The 14,665-nt window shown below is 39.8% G+C and overlaps 1 protein-coding gene across 1 annotated transcript; it reads left to right on the top strand.

Annotated features, from left to right (window-relative positions):
- The first annotated feature begins 2,709 nt into the window (after positions 1 to 2,709).
- Positions 2,710 to 11,743, top strand: LOC139464900 (putative defense protein Hdd11-like). Its single transcript, XM_071246479.1, has 4 exons — positions 2,710 to 2,899; positions 8,683 to 8,917; positions 9,735 to 9,847; positions 11,631 to 11,743. The coding sequence occupies exons 1-4, from the start codon at positions 2,710 to 2,712 to the stop codon at positions 11,741 to 11,743; spliced, it is 651 nt and encodes a 216-aa protein (XP_071102580.1).
- The last annotated feature ends 2,922 nt before the right edge of the window (positions 11,744 to 14,665 follow it).

A 14,665-nucleotide genomic window follows, 5' to 3' on the forward strand; every position in this document is an offset into this window, starting at 1 on the left:
GTACTCATGTGTGTATATTCACACAGAATCGTCACGCTGGTACAGTGCGTTATCACCTGATTGTAGTAACGGTGTGCTATTGTTGCAAGAGGAGCTACTAGATGTACCATTTTAACATGGTACGAGCGTCAGCAGATAATAATAAACAACTTTGGAAAAAGTTTGATAAATTTATGCAGTGTCTTAAATATACATATCATGAATGGAAGATGTGGGTCAGACTCAGAAGTTGGAGACTATACGTTTATTGGCAATCAAGGTGCTAGCGTCATAGATTACATAATCTGTTCATCTGGGTTGTTTGACGTATGCTGTAATTTCACCATTGTATCACGCACGGAATCTTGTCATTTTCCTGTCATGGCTAGCATACATACTTCTGTGTAGACTTCACCCGTGCAAGCTCATGGTAATAAGAAGGCTTCCAAATTCGTTTGGGTCAATGATAAAGCTGACCAATTTATGTATAACTTGTTTAGCAGTGAATGCTACTCTTTATTAGAAAAGGCTGTTGATGAAGTGTTTACACAATATAGACGAAAGTGTTAGATACATGTCAGAGGCCTTGTGCACGGCAGCAAGCGACATGAAAAGAGTGTGTACTTCTAACACATCTAGTCAACAGTGTTTTGACAGTGAATGTGAGCTACTCAAAAAAGAAAGACGAGGGTATCCAACTCCATCCAGAAACTATTAAACTTTTCCTACTCCTTTTTGCTGATGATATAGTTATGTTCTCGAGCACTGTACCTGGACTTCAAAAGTTAATAAATGAACTTGAGTATTATTGTAACAAATGGAAATTGAAGGTCAATATCGACAAGACAAAGGTTATAGTTTTCAAAAATGGAGGGAAATTATCAAAACGAGAAAAATGGCTATATAAAAGTAAAAGACTTGTGGTTGTAAGAAGTTACAAATATTTGGGGGTACATTTTACAAATCGACTAACTTGGTCACTGTATTACAACAAAGCCGCACTGCAAGCCAAAAAGATTTTAATTGGCGTTTTACAAAACCTAAAACCCCTTGGAAATATTAGCTATGAGACATTCTCTAAGATTTTCGACACTAAAATCAGTCCTATTCTACTCTATGGTGCTGAGGTCTGGGGCCTAGAGAACTGTTAAAATAGAGAAGGTACATCTATTTGCGTATAAAAGATTTTTAGGAGTAAATTCCAACACTCCAAATGTTACAGTTTACGGGGAATGTGGGACATACCCAATGTATATATTTAGTTACATAAAAGTAATAAAATATTGGATAAAATTGCTTAAAATGCCAAATACCAGATTCCTAAAGAAATGCTATAACATGATGATTCTTTACGATAGCAGAGGTAAAAATAACTGGGCCTCGGGTGTCAAAAAGATACTCCAATCTTGCGGGTATGAGTATGTTTGGAGAGAGCAACATGTAACAGTACCAGATCGTTTCATATATAATTTAAGACAAAGGCTAAAAGATATGTATTTTCAAAAGTGGTACTCTTCACTAGGTTTACACAATAAGTTAAAGCAATTACACCTGTTTTAAATCATTCATTCTGACCGAAAAATATCTTTTGGATATAAATGTTAAGAAATTCCGAACAGCACTATCCCGTTTCAGATGTAGTTCTCATGACCATCTAATAGAAAAAGGTAGACATTTAGCGATACCAAGGGAAAACAGATTGTGTAAATATTGTACTTGCCAAGAGATAGAAGATGAATACCATTTTTTGCTAGTCTGTCCATTGTATGCAAATATCAGAAAAGAATACATACAAAAATATTTTTATCTGAATCCTAGAAAAAGACAAATTTTATATCTTCATGTCATCTCAAAATGAAACAGTCACAAAATATCTTTCAATGTATATATATCATGCAATGAACATCAGATCCTCTGCATTATAGATGTGATATTTTGTTACGATATATGTAATTCCTATTGCACCCATTGCTACTGTATGTATATATGTACTATAGGCCTATGGTCTTTTCAGTACTTGAAATAAAAATTGATTGAATAAAAATTCTTTGCTTGAACAGTATTTTTTAGTTGTTTTTTTCTAAACAGAGAAATATAAGCCAAGTTTATTACCATCACTGTTCCTCACAAATAAACACACATTATTATCAATAATTAATTAAATATACTTTGACACTCACACCTATTAACAAAAATAAATACGAGAACAAGAACAGTCTACTATCAGTTATAAACTGTCGGGGGCAAAAAAGTATACACTTAAAAAACGATTTGACCAAAAATAAGTTAGAAAACGGTCACCGAAACACTGCAAACTTAAGGTTTAAAACATAACTATGATTCCCGTATCAAAGACCTCACCATCCTTGTTGGTTTCATTGTAGCCACTGTCAAACATGGGTGTATACCTTACTTTTCCCGGCAGTGTATACGAGATATTACTAATATCTTAGCATGCGTGGTATCAAGTGGATTACACACCCATGTGATAGAGATCGTTAGTGATCGTGATTGATTGATGTCGCCTCCAGCACCTCCTTGTCACGTGATCAGGAAGTACCGATGCACCTGTAAAGACTTCCGACCTGCCCGACGTCGTCATAACTTGGTCAGGCCTCATCGTTGATACATAAGTAAACGCCCGTCAGAGGAGCCACGGAGTAGAGAACGGAGGATAGACAGAATACCCAAGATAAAGAACCACCATTCAAAGGAGCTTTATATCATAGGATGGAAATGTTAGCCCTACTGGCGTATGTGCTCCATGCAACGTTGATCGCAGCCTACCCCAGCGGTGCCCCCAACAGGGCGTGTCCTGGGCTTCTCCCCCTTCACAGAGGGACAGCCCCCCAAGGGACCAACGCTCCCTACAGGATAGGTGTCAGTAGTCTACAGTATGCCCCCAATATGCCCATCACTGGTAAGTCAAATGCAGTTTATCTCACTTTTAAATGTCATTCAAGAACATTTTGTATATTTTGCATTTCAAGAATGTCCATAATTTGATTACATTTATTTTCTTTAAAGGATTAGGAGTTTTGTAGGTCAGTTTTTGTTGTTCATCAAATGTAAAACTAAATCACCTTTGACAAAATGTATGAACATTCTATTATGACGTTAAACAGAAGATAATCTACGTAATCAGTAAGTTGTGAGTTTAATATGAAATATTTCCAAGAACATATTTCATAATTAATTATTCATATTTTTACTTAACTTGTTCTGTGGAGCATCTGTTACGTCTTCTATCCCCCCCTCGGGGCTTTCACTCACTTGTTACATAACATCTTTGACGGCACTGAAAAGATAAACCCGCCGGTTTTTCCAAGGTGTCAGGTGAGAGGATATGGCGCTGTAGCACGCCTCCAGCTGTTGGTACTTGGCTGCTGGGGGCGACATGAAATGACTCGATATCACCTCATGCTTATTAGGTATCCTCGGTTTGTTAATCCGGAAGTTTCCGGGTTAGAATTCAGTACCTCATGCTTGTCGTAAAGGGCAACTAACGGGGTCGGGTGGTCAGGTTGATTTTCATGTCATTTATCCCAAATGCGTGGATGGATGCTCTCGATCTCAATCTTTAGATTGCCTGGTCCAAACTCGATTATTTACAAACCACCATCATATAACTGGCATATTGCTGAGTGCGATGTTGAAAGGACATGACGTCAATTGTGACGTCATAATGCATATCATTTAAAATTATAACATCTTTATAAGTATGCATTACGTCATCAATGCTTCAGTGTTTATGACATTATCATTCCATGTGTCCTCGATATGCGTGTTTTGTTAAGTTATAGATCGTATGTAGGATAAATAGAAAATCTCCTAGAGGTATGTTATATCTAATACAAAAAATGCATGAGAGAAAGATTTGATAGTTAATTATCTGATGTAATTTTAGGTCTCACATCTAAATCTATTTTTGTTGATAATTTCCGAATCCCTACGGAGAAATGCCACTATAGGGGCTTTGGGGTAGGCTTGTGGTTTAAGCGTTTGTTTGTTTCTCCGAAGACCCTGGTTCGATTCCGGTGTAATTTTTAAATGCTATTCTTGGACCCTCCCTCCGTGACATGGGTGGAACAATGATGAAAACGATGTGAGACTCAATACTACCATGAATCTGAAAAATACTCGATTATGTTCAGTCAATCAGGGGTATCAAATCCCAATAACAACTTCTGATTGAAACATCTAATTTGACTCTCAACTTAATACATATATCTAAAGGTGGAAACGTTATACTCAATTATGGTCGGTAGGCACATTTAAATCTCCCGTAGAAACCCGGAAAGGAATACGTCATGATCACTTTATTAGGTGTCGTGAGAGCCGACGAAATGGAACGAGTAGGTACGCATTGTTTCGTGTCTTCGTACCCGGACAGAGTGGGACGTTGCTTACAACAGTAAACATTTATATCACTGCGTGACAGCTTAATGTGGGAGGAAAACCCGAAGTGATACAGGTCTCAAACGTTTACCACTTCGGTGAAACCCCCGAGCACGGGTATGGTACTGACAAACCTAGAATCACAATCGGTAGTGTAATGTAGTGACGTCAATACATCACAAGGGTTTAAATATTCCACCAACAGTATCCATAACGCCATCAGTGCTGTAGTGTTTGTGAAATTAGCATTACATGTGTAGTTTATCGGCATGGTTAGTCAACTGGATTAGGGCCACACCCGATAATTTACAGTAGCTGTGATTTTAATGGAATGTCGCTGACGGCGGCGTTAAACAACATTCACTCACTCTTGTAAACAGGTAAAATCGTTCTAGAATAGACTACACAGACATTCTCTCTACTTCATTCCATCATTGTCTTTAGTTGATATTATTGCGAATTTAGTTTTTCTACTGCACAAATAGTGAGAAACCAATATTTTGTGGTCTGACCAACGAACTGCTGTGTCGTATTCGGGCGACAAACGACGCCTACAGCTAGTATGCGTGATTCATGCGCATTGACGTCTTCACGAATCACTTAAACGACATGGTCCGACATTGCTTAGATTCACCTGTCCACACAGATATTTGGGAAGTAATGAGTAGCAGTCCATACTCAGTGACAAAAACATGATGGCAAATATAATCTGTGTGTGGTGGTGCGTGGTTGATGAACATATAGAATAGCTGTCAGCTGGATGATCGAGCGACGCCCGCAAGAGATCAGATCTACATGCAATATGGGATTTAAAAAAAATTATTAATTCTAACGAAAACCTTATTTTAACAGTATTTGGTCCTATGCCTCGCAATCTCATTAAAATCAGATCTTCGTGTTCGCTACCGATACACAAAAAAACATTTGTGTCGAGGAAGCGAGCAATTAGATCTGATGTAAATGAGACTGTATGATTCGTTAATCCGAAACATTTGCAGCGCGGATGATTGGCAACGATAGTGTCTGGATAAATGGGGTTTCTAAATTGTTTGATAGGCATTGCTTAGAATTAAGTTGACGGATGACAAAGGAGACACAGTTTATAGATAACAACTTCTTTAATGCTGTAAAGGCGACGTTTCGGTATAGATCCTTATACCGTTGTCAAGCAAGACTGAATGAGGACTTACTTACTTACTTACTTTGGAGATTTAACGTGCGCTTTCCGACTGATGCGTATTTCGCACACGGGCCCGGCCAGGCCATTTAATGTGTTTCTGAAAGGGGCGAGGGTGGTCTGTGCAACCCAAGAGGGTGCTTTAGGGGTTGCTTATATAGAATTTGGGAATTTTGAGATTTGGAATAGATGCTGATGGGGTTGGGGAGGAGAACTAAGGGAGCTGGGTATGGTGGATGATTGTTTGTTTATGTGATTTTGATTTGGCAGGTTATTATGGTTTTAGATGCGTTTTATTAGTTCCGTTTTTATTAAGAATACGCCTAAGGCCTTGAAGTTTTCTAGTTTATTTTGTGGGTTTAGTATTGCTTCTAGAGTGAGAGCCTTGTTTAGATTGAGGGTGGTTTGTAATGCGGTTCGATGTGTTAGGTAGTGTGTGCAGTGGATGAGTGCGTGTTCTGGGGTTTCTGGTTGTTTGCAGTGTGGGCAGTTACCTGTAGTGTGTTTTTTTTAATTTTTTAGGTGGTTATTTAGGTTGGTGTGTCCTGTTTGGAGTTTAGTGATTACTCTGTCGATTTTTTTTGATGGATGGAGAATTTTTGGTTTGGTTAGTGGTTTGCTGAGCACTCTTTTGATTTTGCTATTTGAGTTTAGATATAGGTTATGCCATTTTTTTGTGATTTTTTGTTTGTTTACACTTTTAATTTCTGTTTTTGAGATGGGTAAGTTTAAGCTTATTTCTGGGATTTTAAGGGATAGTTTAGCTGCTTTATCGGCGTTTTCATTACCGTATATTCCTACGTGGGCGGGTATCCACAAGAAGGTTATTTGTTTGCCTGCTTTTGTTAGGTCGTTGGAGCTTTTAAGTATTTGATTTATTAATTTAGGTGGGTTTTTGGTATTTTTGTTTTGGAGGGCTTGTAGTCCACTTAGGGAGTCAGTAAGTATTAGGATTTTTTGGTTGTTTTTGGATTCTTGATTGTGGAGGGCTGAGGCCATGCCCATTAGTTCGGCCGTGAATATTGATTGGTTATTTGGGAGTCGGAAGGATTGTGTGGTTTTAGTTGGTTGTGTGGTATGGACTCCGAAACCCGTGTGTTTGGAGGTCGGATCTGAGGATCCGTCCGTGTAAATGTGACACCAATTTGGCCAATTTTTGTGTATGTATGCTAGTGTGGTAGTTTTAGCTATGTTTGGGTCGGTTTGTTTATTTATTTGGCTAGCTAGTGTTGTGTCTATTTTGGGTATTTTAAGTTTAGGGGTGAAGATATTTGATTGTTTGCAGTTTTGTTTAAGATTTTTTTTAATTTGGTGTTCATTTAGGTAGTTTGTTATTCTTTGGGATATTGGGGTAAGTAAGGGGTGTTTACGAGCTAGAGCTTGGTTTTTAGGGCTGATGTTTTGGTTTATTAAGTTTTGGATGAGAGGGTTTGATTGGGACGCGGCCCAGAAATTTAAGCTTAGCTGTTCCCTGCGTAGACTTAGTGGCATTTCTCCTGTTAAGGCCTGAAGTGAGGTGTAGGAGGTGCCATGTTGGGTGCGTGTAATGAGTTTGAGAGCCTGATATTGTATTGAGTCAAGTTTTTTGGATAGAGAGTTGTTTAGGGTGTTGTATATGGCGCAGCCGTAGTCTAGTTTTGATCTAATTAGGGATATGTAGAGAGAGAGGAGAGTATCTTTGGAGGCTCCCCAGTTAGAGCCAGTTAGGCATCTTAGGGTGTTTAGGTCTTTACTGCATTTAGTTGTTAGGTTTTGGATGTGAGCATCCCAGGTGAGATGTTCATCGAAAATAAGTCCTAAGAATTTGGTTTGTTTTTGAAATTTGATTGTTTGGTTGTTTAGCTGGAGGATTGGGGAGGCGGGTTTCATGTTTTTATGTTTGAATACTATTCCTGTTGTTTTTTCTGAGTTAAGGGAGAAGCCCCATTTGTCAGCCCATTGTTGTATTTTATTAAGAGATTTTTGGAGTAGATTTGTGGCCATTTTCATGCTTTTAGTGCGGATCCAGATGGCTCTATCATCCGCGAATTTTGATGTGTTTACTTTAGGGGATAGACCCTCGAATAGATCGTTTATCATTATATTGAAGAGGGTGGGGCTGAGGATACTGCCCTGTGGAGTGCCATTTTCTAGGGGACATTGGTCCGATAGAGTTTGGTCTATACACACGGTTATTTTACGATTGTTTAGGAAGTCCTGGATGTAGTTTATTATCTGACCTTTGAGTCCTATTTTTTTAAGTTTTTGTATTAGCCCATCGTGCCATACCATGTCGAAAGCTTTAGAGAAGTCTAAGAAGATGCCTGTGGTATATTGTTTATTTAGTTGTCCTGTCTTAATATCTTGTTCTAGTCGGGCGAGGTTATCTAGGGTTGAGCGGCCAGGAGTGAAACCGCTTTGATCTGGGTTTATGGTGTTATTTTGGGTTAAGTAAAGATTGTAATCTGAATTAGGAACATTGTACAGAATATATATAGTAGGTGGAGGATTAACAGTAACAACCATTGCATGCATGAGTGGGATAACATGAGAAGGTAATAACAACTGAAGGATAACACTGTCACTACATGATGGACAGAGAACACACAGGTGGAAGCCAATGGGACATGAAACCAATTAAACAGGATAAGTTTATATAGGTGTGGCAATTATTGCTTAATGAGTTCACAGTAGGCGGATGGGATGAAAATGGGGTTTCAGTGTATGGAGTTTCGTTTCAAGGTAGGGGGCACGGGTGGCCCAGTCGTCTAAGGCGTCGCGATTCGCTGTGCAGAGTTGCGTCCCTTGGGTACGCAAGAAACCTATGATTGGGGGTTCGAATCCCGGTTTGCCCCGTTTATGTTTCTAGGTTTGTCAGCACCAGACCCGTGCTCGTGGGTTTCACCGAAGTGGTAAACGTCTGAGACCTGCATCACTTCAGGCTTTCCTTCCATATTAAGCTGACACGCCGCGATATAACTGGAATGCTGTTAAAAGCGGCGTTAAACCCAACTCACTCACTCGTTTCAAGGTAAAACTGCGAAAACCAGAGTGGTTATTTATTGACTTGATATGTATATCCCTTGAAAAGTTGACTTTGTAGAATGGAGATTATACCCTCTTACAATGTACGTGTCTATCTGTTCCAGTTACCATCCACGCCAACGATCAGTCGCTGCCGTTCATGGCGTTCCTGTTGCAGGCGCGAGTAAAGGGGAACAACAGCACGTCTGTGGGTCAGTTCTCCCAGCCTCCTGTGTCAACCAAGCTCCTCACTTGCTTCTCATCCGGCGACTCCATCACGCATTCCTCTGCGCAGCCGCGGGTCATGCTGCAAATGACGTGGATGCCCCCGACTAGAGACATGGGGCAAATTGAAATACTGTGAGTTTGTTTTCGTTTCGGCTTGTTTTTGTTTTGTTTTTGTTTTTTATAAATTATTTATATCTCTTTACTGTTACCAACATTTACTATCTGAAGCTAAACAATACACTTTAAAGGCAATGTGAAATTATTTTTTTTTTTAAATATCAATAAATTATGTTTACAAGAACGTCCAATCTCATTAAAATTAGATCTTTTCACTCTCATTTGATACCTCTCTACGTGAAACCCTAACCTTGGAGGTCGCATCTTGTGAACTTTCGTACAAGCCAATCGAGCCTTCTGATGTATCTCGAAAACGAACTTAGACGACCTGTTCCGAATTTATTAATAAAGGCCGAGCCATTCTACCCGTTGTGGATATTTTTTACACCATGTCGTTTCTGAGCGACATGGCATCTACGCCGAAAAGGGATTGCATTCGAAGGAGTATCTATATTGTGCATGGGTTTTCTTTTGTGAAAATCGATATTTCCTAATCGAACTGATAAGGAAATGATGCCAAGTTGTCATTGGCCTCCTGTGGATGGGTTACGAGATCTTTAAGCAGAGAGACCGTATCAGAAAAAAAACATCTGATCTTAATGAGATTGAGAGAAGGTTAAAAATGGTATTTCTTCATTGAGAGGGGGATTATGGCTAGAGTCAACTCAGAGAAAAGTGTTTAGGGAAAATCATACGGTAGGGTCATGGGAATTAACCTTATTAACTTAAATTTAACAGACATGTTTTTAACCATTTCGTCATAAAACAAATTGAAATACCCCCACCTTAAACATATGTGTCACGTGTCTGTGATTTTCCTTTATCCATTCAGCGGCACTGTAGCCCAGAGCAAGCAGATATACTTTGGCGTGCTTTCATCCGGGGCCCTCTCGTTCTCAGGCTCGTCCTCACCACCAGCAGGTACATCCGCACCCAACCCTGAAGGTGAGCTACACCGCCTGTACAGTGTTTTTTTTGTCTACCAAATAGACGCATGTGCGCAGTGCTTATTGCATACCTGGAAGACAGTCATTTCTATCCAGTCTAAATGTTTAAATATATGTAAATAATGGTCTACGTTTTAGACAAGTTTGTGTTGTGTTGGATACATTTTGATGTTACACAAACCGACGTCTTAATTTGCTGCTAATGTCGCCATGATGCCATACGTCAGGTGCACGTATTTGAATGTGGATGGAACTGGATGCTTTTCACAGAACATATGGAATTTGTTGTCGACGTTAAATTGGCCATCCATATTTTTTATGTTTCTCATCTCCAACCTCAATTTGCAAGGGAGAGGGCAGACGAAACATATTTTGTTTAAAATATATATAAATATCTAAAACTGTTTTTCACAAAGTGTGTAACTTATGTTATGCCATTTTAAAGTTTAAAACACTTGGTACAAGTCTTTAAATTAATGTATGACGTAGATCGAGTCGCTTTGCAACAGTAGTAATAAAACTGTTATCACATCGGGGCATAATCTTCCACAGAGGCGGGGATACGAAAACCTTTTTTTTCACGTCGGAATGAAAAGTCATGGCGGTAGGAAGATGGGAATCTCAGAAAGAAATACAGACAGACATATATTACGCATCACATTTGTCCAATAGTGACACACTCCTGCAAGCGGAGTTTTCGGGAGTTTGCGGCGAAAAGATACAAATCTCCGCATATGTCTACTTCTTTCATATAATTCAATGATGAACACTTCATCTAAAAATGAAAACCTATAGGGGATCACAATTTAAGACATCTTTAGATACAGTTGGGAAACTATTGTGGAAGTACATCGTTGGTGCAATGGACATTGATGTATGTGAATACGGGAGGGGGAAAGTGTAGGGCTGGCGAAAAGGTAGATATCGAAGTCTCAGCAGAATGCCTAATAACACAAAACATGTATATATTTATACAACTGGGGTGTGTTATGGCCATTGTTTCAGTTGGTTGTTTTTTATAACTATCCTGTCTGTGCAGGGGCCGAGGTTGGAAGATTCGATTTAAAAATACTCAAAGAGTAAAGCGAATCCTACTTAGCAATGATTTATTAAAGATAATGGTACGTCAAAGCTTTCGAGTATGTCACGTTAACTGCTTCCGCATATGTCTTCTCTTATACACGTCTGAGGTGATCATGTCGTTCATTTTTAGAGCTGTTAATTATATACGTGACCCATAATAATAATAATAATAATAATAATAATTATCATTATAATAATGGGAGAAGTCCCATTCGCTGTCTGGGCTGCGTGTAGAGGGGGCAAGGGCCCTGAGCTGATGATAAGCCTAACCAGCCTGACTGTGCCAGGATCACCCAAACCCTCTTTGCTGCATTTTTTTAAATTTTAATCTGTACAAAATAATAATAATAATAATAATAATAATAATAATAATAATAATAATACATACAATAATACATTTAAGGAGATAATGAAATTCGTCTCCAACGGCAGTAGAATTACATAATTAATCATATCAAAACGTTACTAGGCAGACCTTGTAAGATACTCATTGACACGAGGCACGCAATATCGCCTATGATACCCGTACTAAATACATCACCATCGAATACAAGGAACCATTTCTTGTTTTTTTTCATTGTCAGCCACCTTCAAACATGGGTGTACTTTCCTTTGTCTGGCCGAGTATTCTTCCATGTTCGTTAGCTGTATCTACAAACAGCGTAGTAAAACCTCTCTGTCCGTCTTCTGTATTACAGGCACAGCGGAGGGGGCAGGCATGGGCGGGGCGGCGACGTCACCGTACACGACGGTGGTGACAACTCTGCTCTCTGCAGCACTGATGACATCATGTACCCTGTTGATGAGGTAGTAGTTTCAGCGAACCAGAGACTGTGGACAAACTAGCCAGAGGATCAACAGAGATGGAACATGGAAGAACGGATGTCCCCTTGCCCGAGGCATCGATTGGCTGGAAAACATGACATTTGCATGATTTGCAAATTTGTGATACTTCTTGGCCCCGATCTGATTTTTGACATGTCTACAGATACACGTCATTCCTTTCCTTGTGTAATTTATTGCATATGTACATTTCACTGTATGTTTTCGTTATATTTGTTGTAGATATTTTCCTATTAAACTTCATATTATAAGTGATTTCATGTTTCCGTCGTTACCGTCACGAAAACCAGGAAAGGAACTGTAACATCAAGTCTTTTAGTGTATAGAAAACCGTGTTGACTGCTTTCAGATATAAAATTTGAACCACCGCAACCATCTCCATTTGATCATCCTCGATTACCCAGGGAATTATATTTCCAAACATATTACCCGGATTCATCTCGAATTGGACGTCACGGTTTCTTAATATTTTGTCACCAACTTAGCACGGATTTCTATCGCTCGTGACAAGACACTACTGCCTTGAAGTCTATTCCCCTCACTCGCATGGGCAACGCGTGACGCAACTCGTGTGAACCCCATTGGTCACTCGGGTGCAACCCGTGACACGCATTTCGAAGGGAACAAACGTTTGACCAAAGGAGGTCCCATGTTAAGTTGAAAATGGAGGTTGTAACAAAGAAAGCATTTTTTGAAGTCCTGGTGAAAATGAAACACAGTATGGCTGTACTTGCTGATGTCTCTAGATGTGACTTTGTAGTGAGTTGAAATGGGGTTTAACGTCGCGTCAAAGATTATTGCACTTATATAGCGACGTGCATGTACAAGTGTTTGTGTTTGTGTGGCTGCTTGTACTAGTCCGGACTGATGCCGATTTATAGTGCTGGCTCACTGAGATACCATGCCGCAGTTTAACATGAATACCCCACTCAGACACAGTATACTAACTCCGAGCCAACCAGTCTTTGTTTTAGACCCTTAGTGCCGAGCGCCAGACAGGGTTACAAGTACCATCTTTTAACGTCTTTTGGTATGACGCGGCCGGGGATCGAACCCCGGACCTTCCGCTCTCCAGGCGGACGCTCTATCCACTAGACCTCAGAGGCGGTCAAGTCCAAGAATGCTCAACAAGATACATTTGAAAGTCATGTACTGTTTATTATGCAAATATATACATGTTTTTTCGGGAGGTATTTTCTACATTACCTAATTTACGGATTTTCGGTTTCAAAACAATAAATTGAGTCGATACGTAATAAAACTAAAATGTCAAATAATATTTTTTTGTGATGTCGGGTTAAGTAAACAAAATATATGGAAGATAAAGGATACTAATGGCAGTCTGTTTTACCAATAGTACATTTTAGTATATTTACCTACTTAGTGGATCCGTAAACCAAGTCATGAAACCCCAAGTTAAAAAATATGAAAGAAAATTATAAGAAATGAATGAAGTGATTATTGAAAAAATGTGAATAAAAAGTGAGATGGGCACTCACTCGTGTGGAGACTCGCGACATGGTCGCTCCTAATATTTAACCCAAAAGAGGACGTCGCTCCCAAGATATTCCCATTAAACTCAGGTCAGTGATAGCTGTCGGCATGAAGATCTAAGGACACTTGATTGGAGGTTGTGCCAGGTGAACTTTCTAACAACCAAGGTGAACTTTGCAATAAGCCAATCAGCGTGGAGGCTTCAAATTCCCGGTACCGTGAGTGACCGAAGCATTCAAGCAAGCCTATCGGACCATTCGTGACCAACTCGTGTTATTCCGGGACAAGCCGAATAGCGACTCGTGCCCCTCTCGTGGCCATTTTTGCGACCGGGTTCCGTCTTAGCGCAAACGGGCATACCTAAAACAACATTGTCAACTCGTTGTGTAATGGTTCACGCATTTTCCCCATATATTATTTATATTTTAGATGCAATTTAAAGCACATCGGGACGTGCAGAATTATACAGTATGATTGAATACATTAAACTGTGTCTTTGGTATATTTTTAGATGCAAGTCATATGTAAAATCAAAAATTATTTCTGGGGGATTATTTGACGAAGAACTTGAAATCATACGCGCATTCTGATTGGTTTGTCGTATTTTCGCACATAACATTCATCGATAGGGGGACGAGTCTTCTTGCAGGTTACGGAAAGGGGCGAGTGTTGACGAATGCCTATCGGACCTCTGTATCTCGAACATGTAACAAAACGCCTTTATAGGCATTGTAACAAAACGACAAATTCCGAATGCAGATCATTAACGCCGCGCCCTCATATTGTCGTGGATATCTGTCTGTGTGGCATGACATCTATACTCAAAAAGGAATAGGTGTTTTGTGTGGGTTTTCATTGAAGTCGACATTTCCCACTTATCCTTCATTTAGACAGGACGGTCAAAGTTCTCTCGGGGTTCAACTGACATGACCTGCTATGGGAGTGTCCTCGGATCTTAACGTTGCTTGGTTGGTTGATTGGTTGGTTGTTTTACGCCGCACTCAGCAATATTCCAGCTATATGACGGCGGTCTGTAAATATCGAGTCTGGACCAGACAATCCGGTGATTGATATCTTAAGCATCGATCCACGCAATTGGGATCGATGACATGCATCAACCAAGTCAGCGAGCTTGACACACAAACACACACACACACACACACACACACATTCCGTTAGTCGCCTCTTACGACACGCATAGTCGCCTTTAACGGCAAGCATGGGTTGCTAAATACATATTCTACCCTGGATCTTCGGCTCTTAACGCAGAGGTCTGTGTCGAAGTAAAAGGTAACACTTTAATGAGCTTGCTTCCAATAAACATTGACGTTCGGATGTCACTCGGATGGTATACATTCCATGGCTCATAGCGTTCCACGCACCAAGGGTTACACCT

The sequence above is a fragment of the Haliotis cracherodii genome, unplaced genomic scaffold, assembly GCF_022045235.1.
Source record: "Haliotis cracherodii isolate W230 unplaced genomic scaffold, xgHalCrac1.p SCAF_17, whole genome shotgun sequence".
Classification (NCBI taxonomy): Eukaryota; Metazoa; Mollusca; class Gastropoda; order Lepetellida; family Haliotidae; genus Haliotis; species Haliotis cracherodii.

Bases quoted from the DNA above. Each gene is read 5' to 3' on its own strand.
- LOC139464900 (XM_071246479.1), top strand. From the start codon at position 2,710: ATGGAAATGTTAGCCCTACTGGCGTATGTGCTCCATGCAACGTTGATC. The intron at 2,900-8,682 runs GTAAGTCAAATG...TATCTGTTCCAG, and splicing joins CCCCAATATGCCCATCACTG to TTACCATCCACGCCAACGAT. The intron at 9,848-11,630 runs GTGAGCTACACC...TCTGTATTACAG, and splicing joins ATCCGCACCCAACCCTGAAG to GCACAGCGGAGGGGGCAGGC.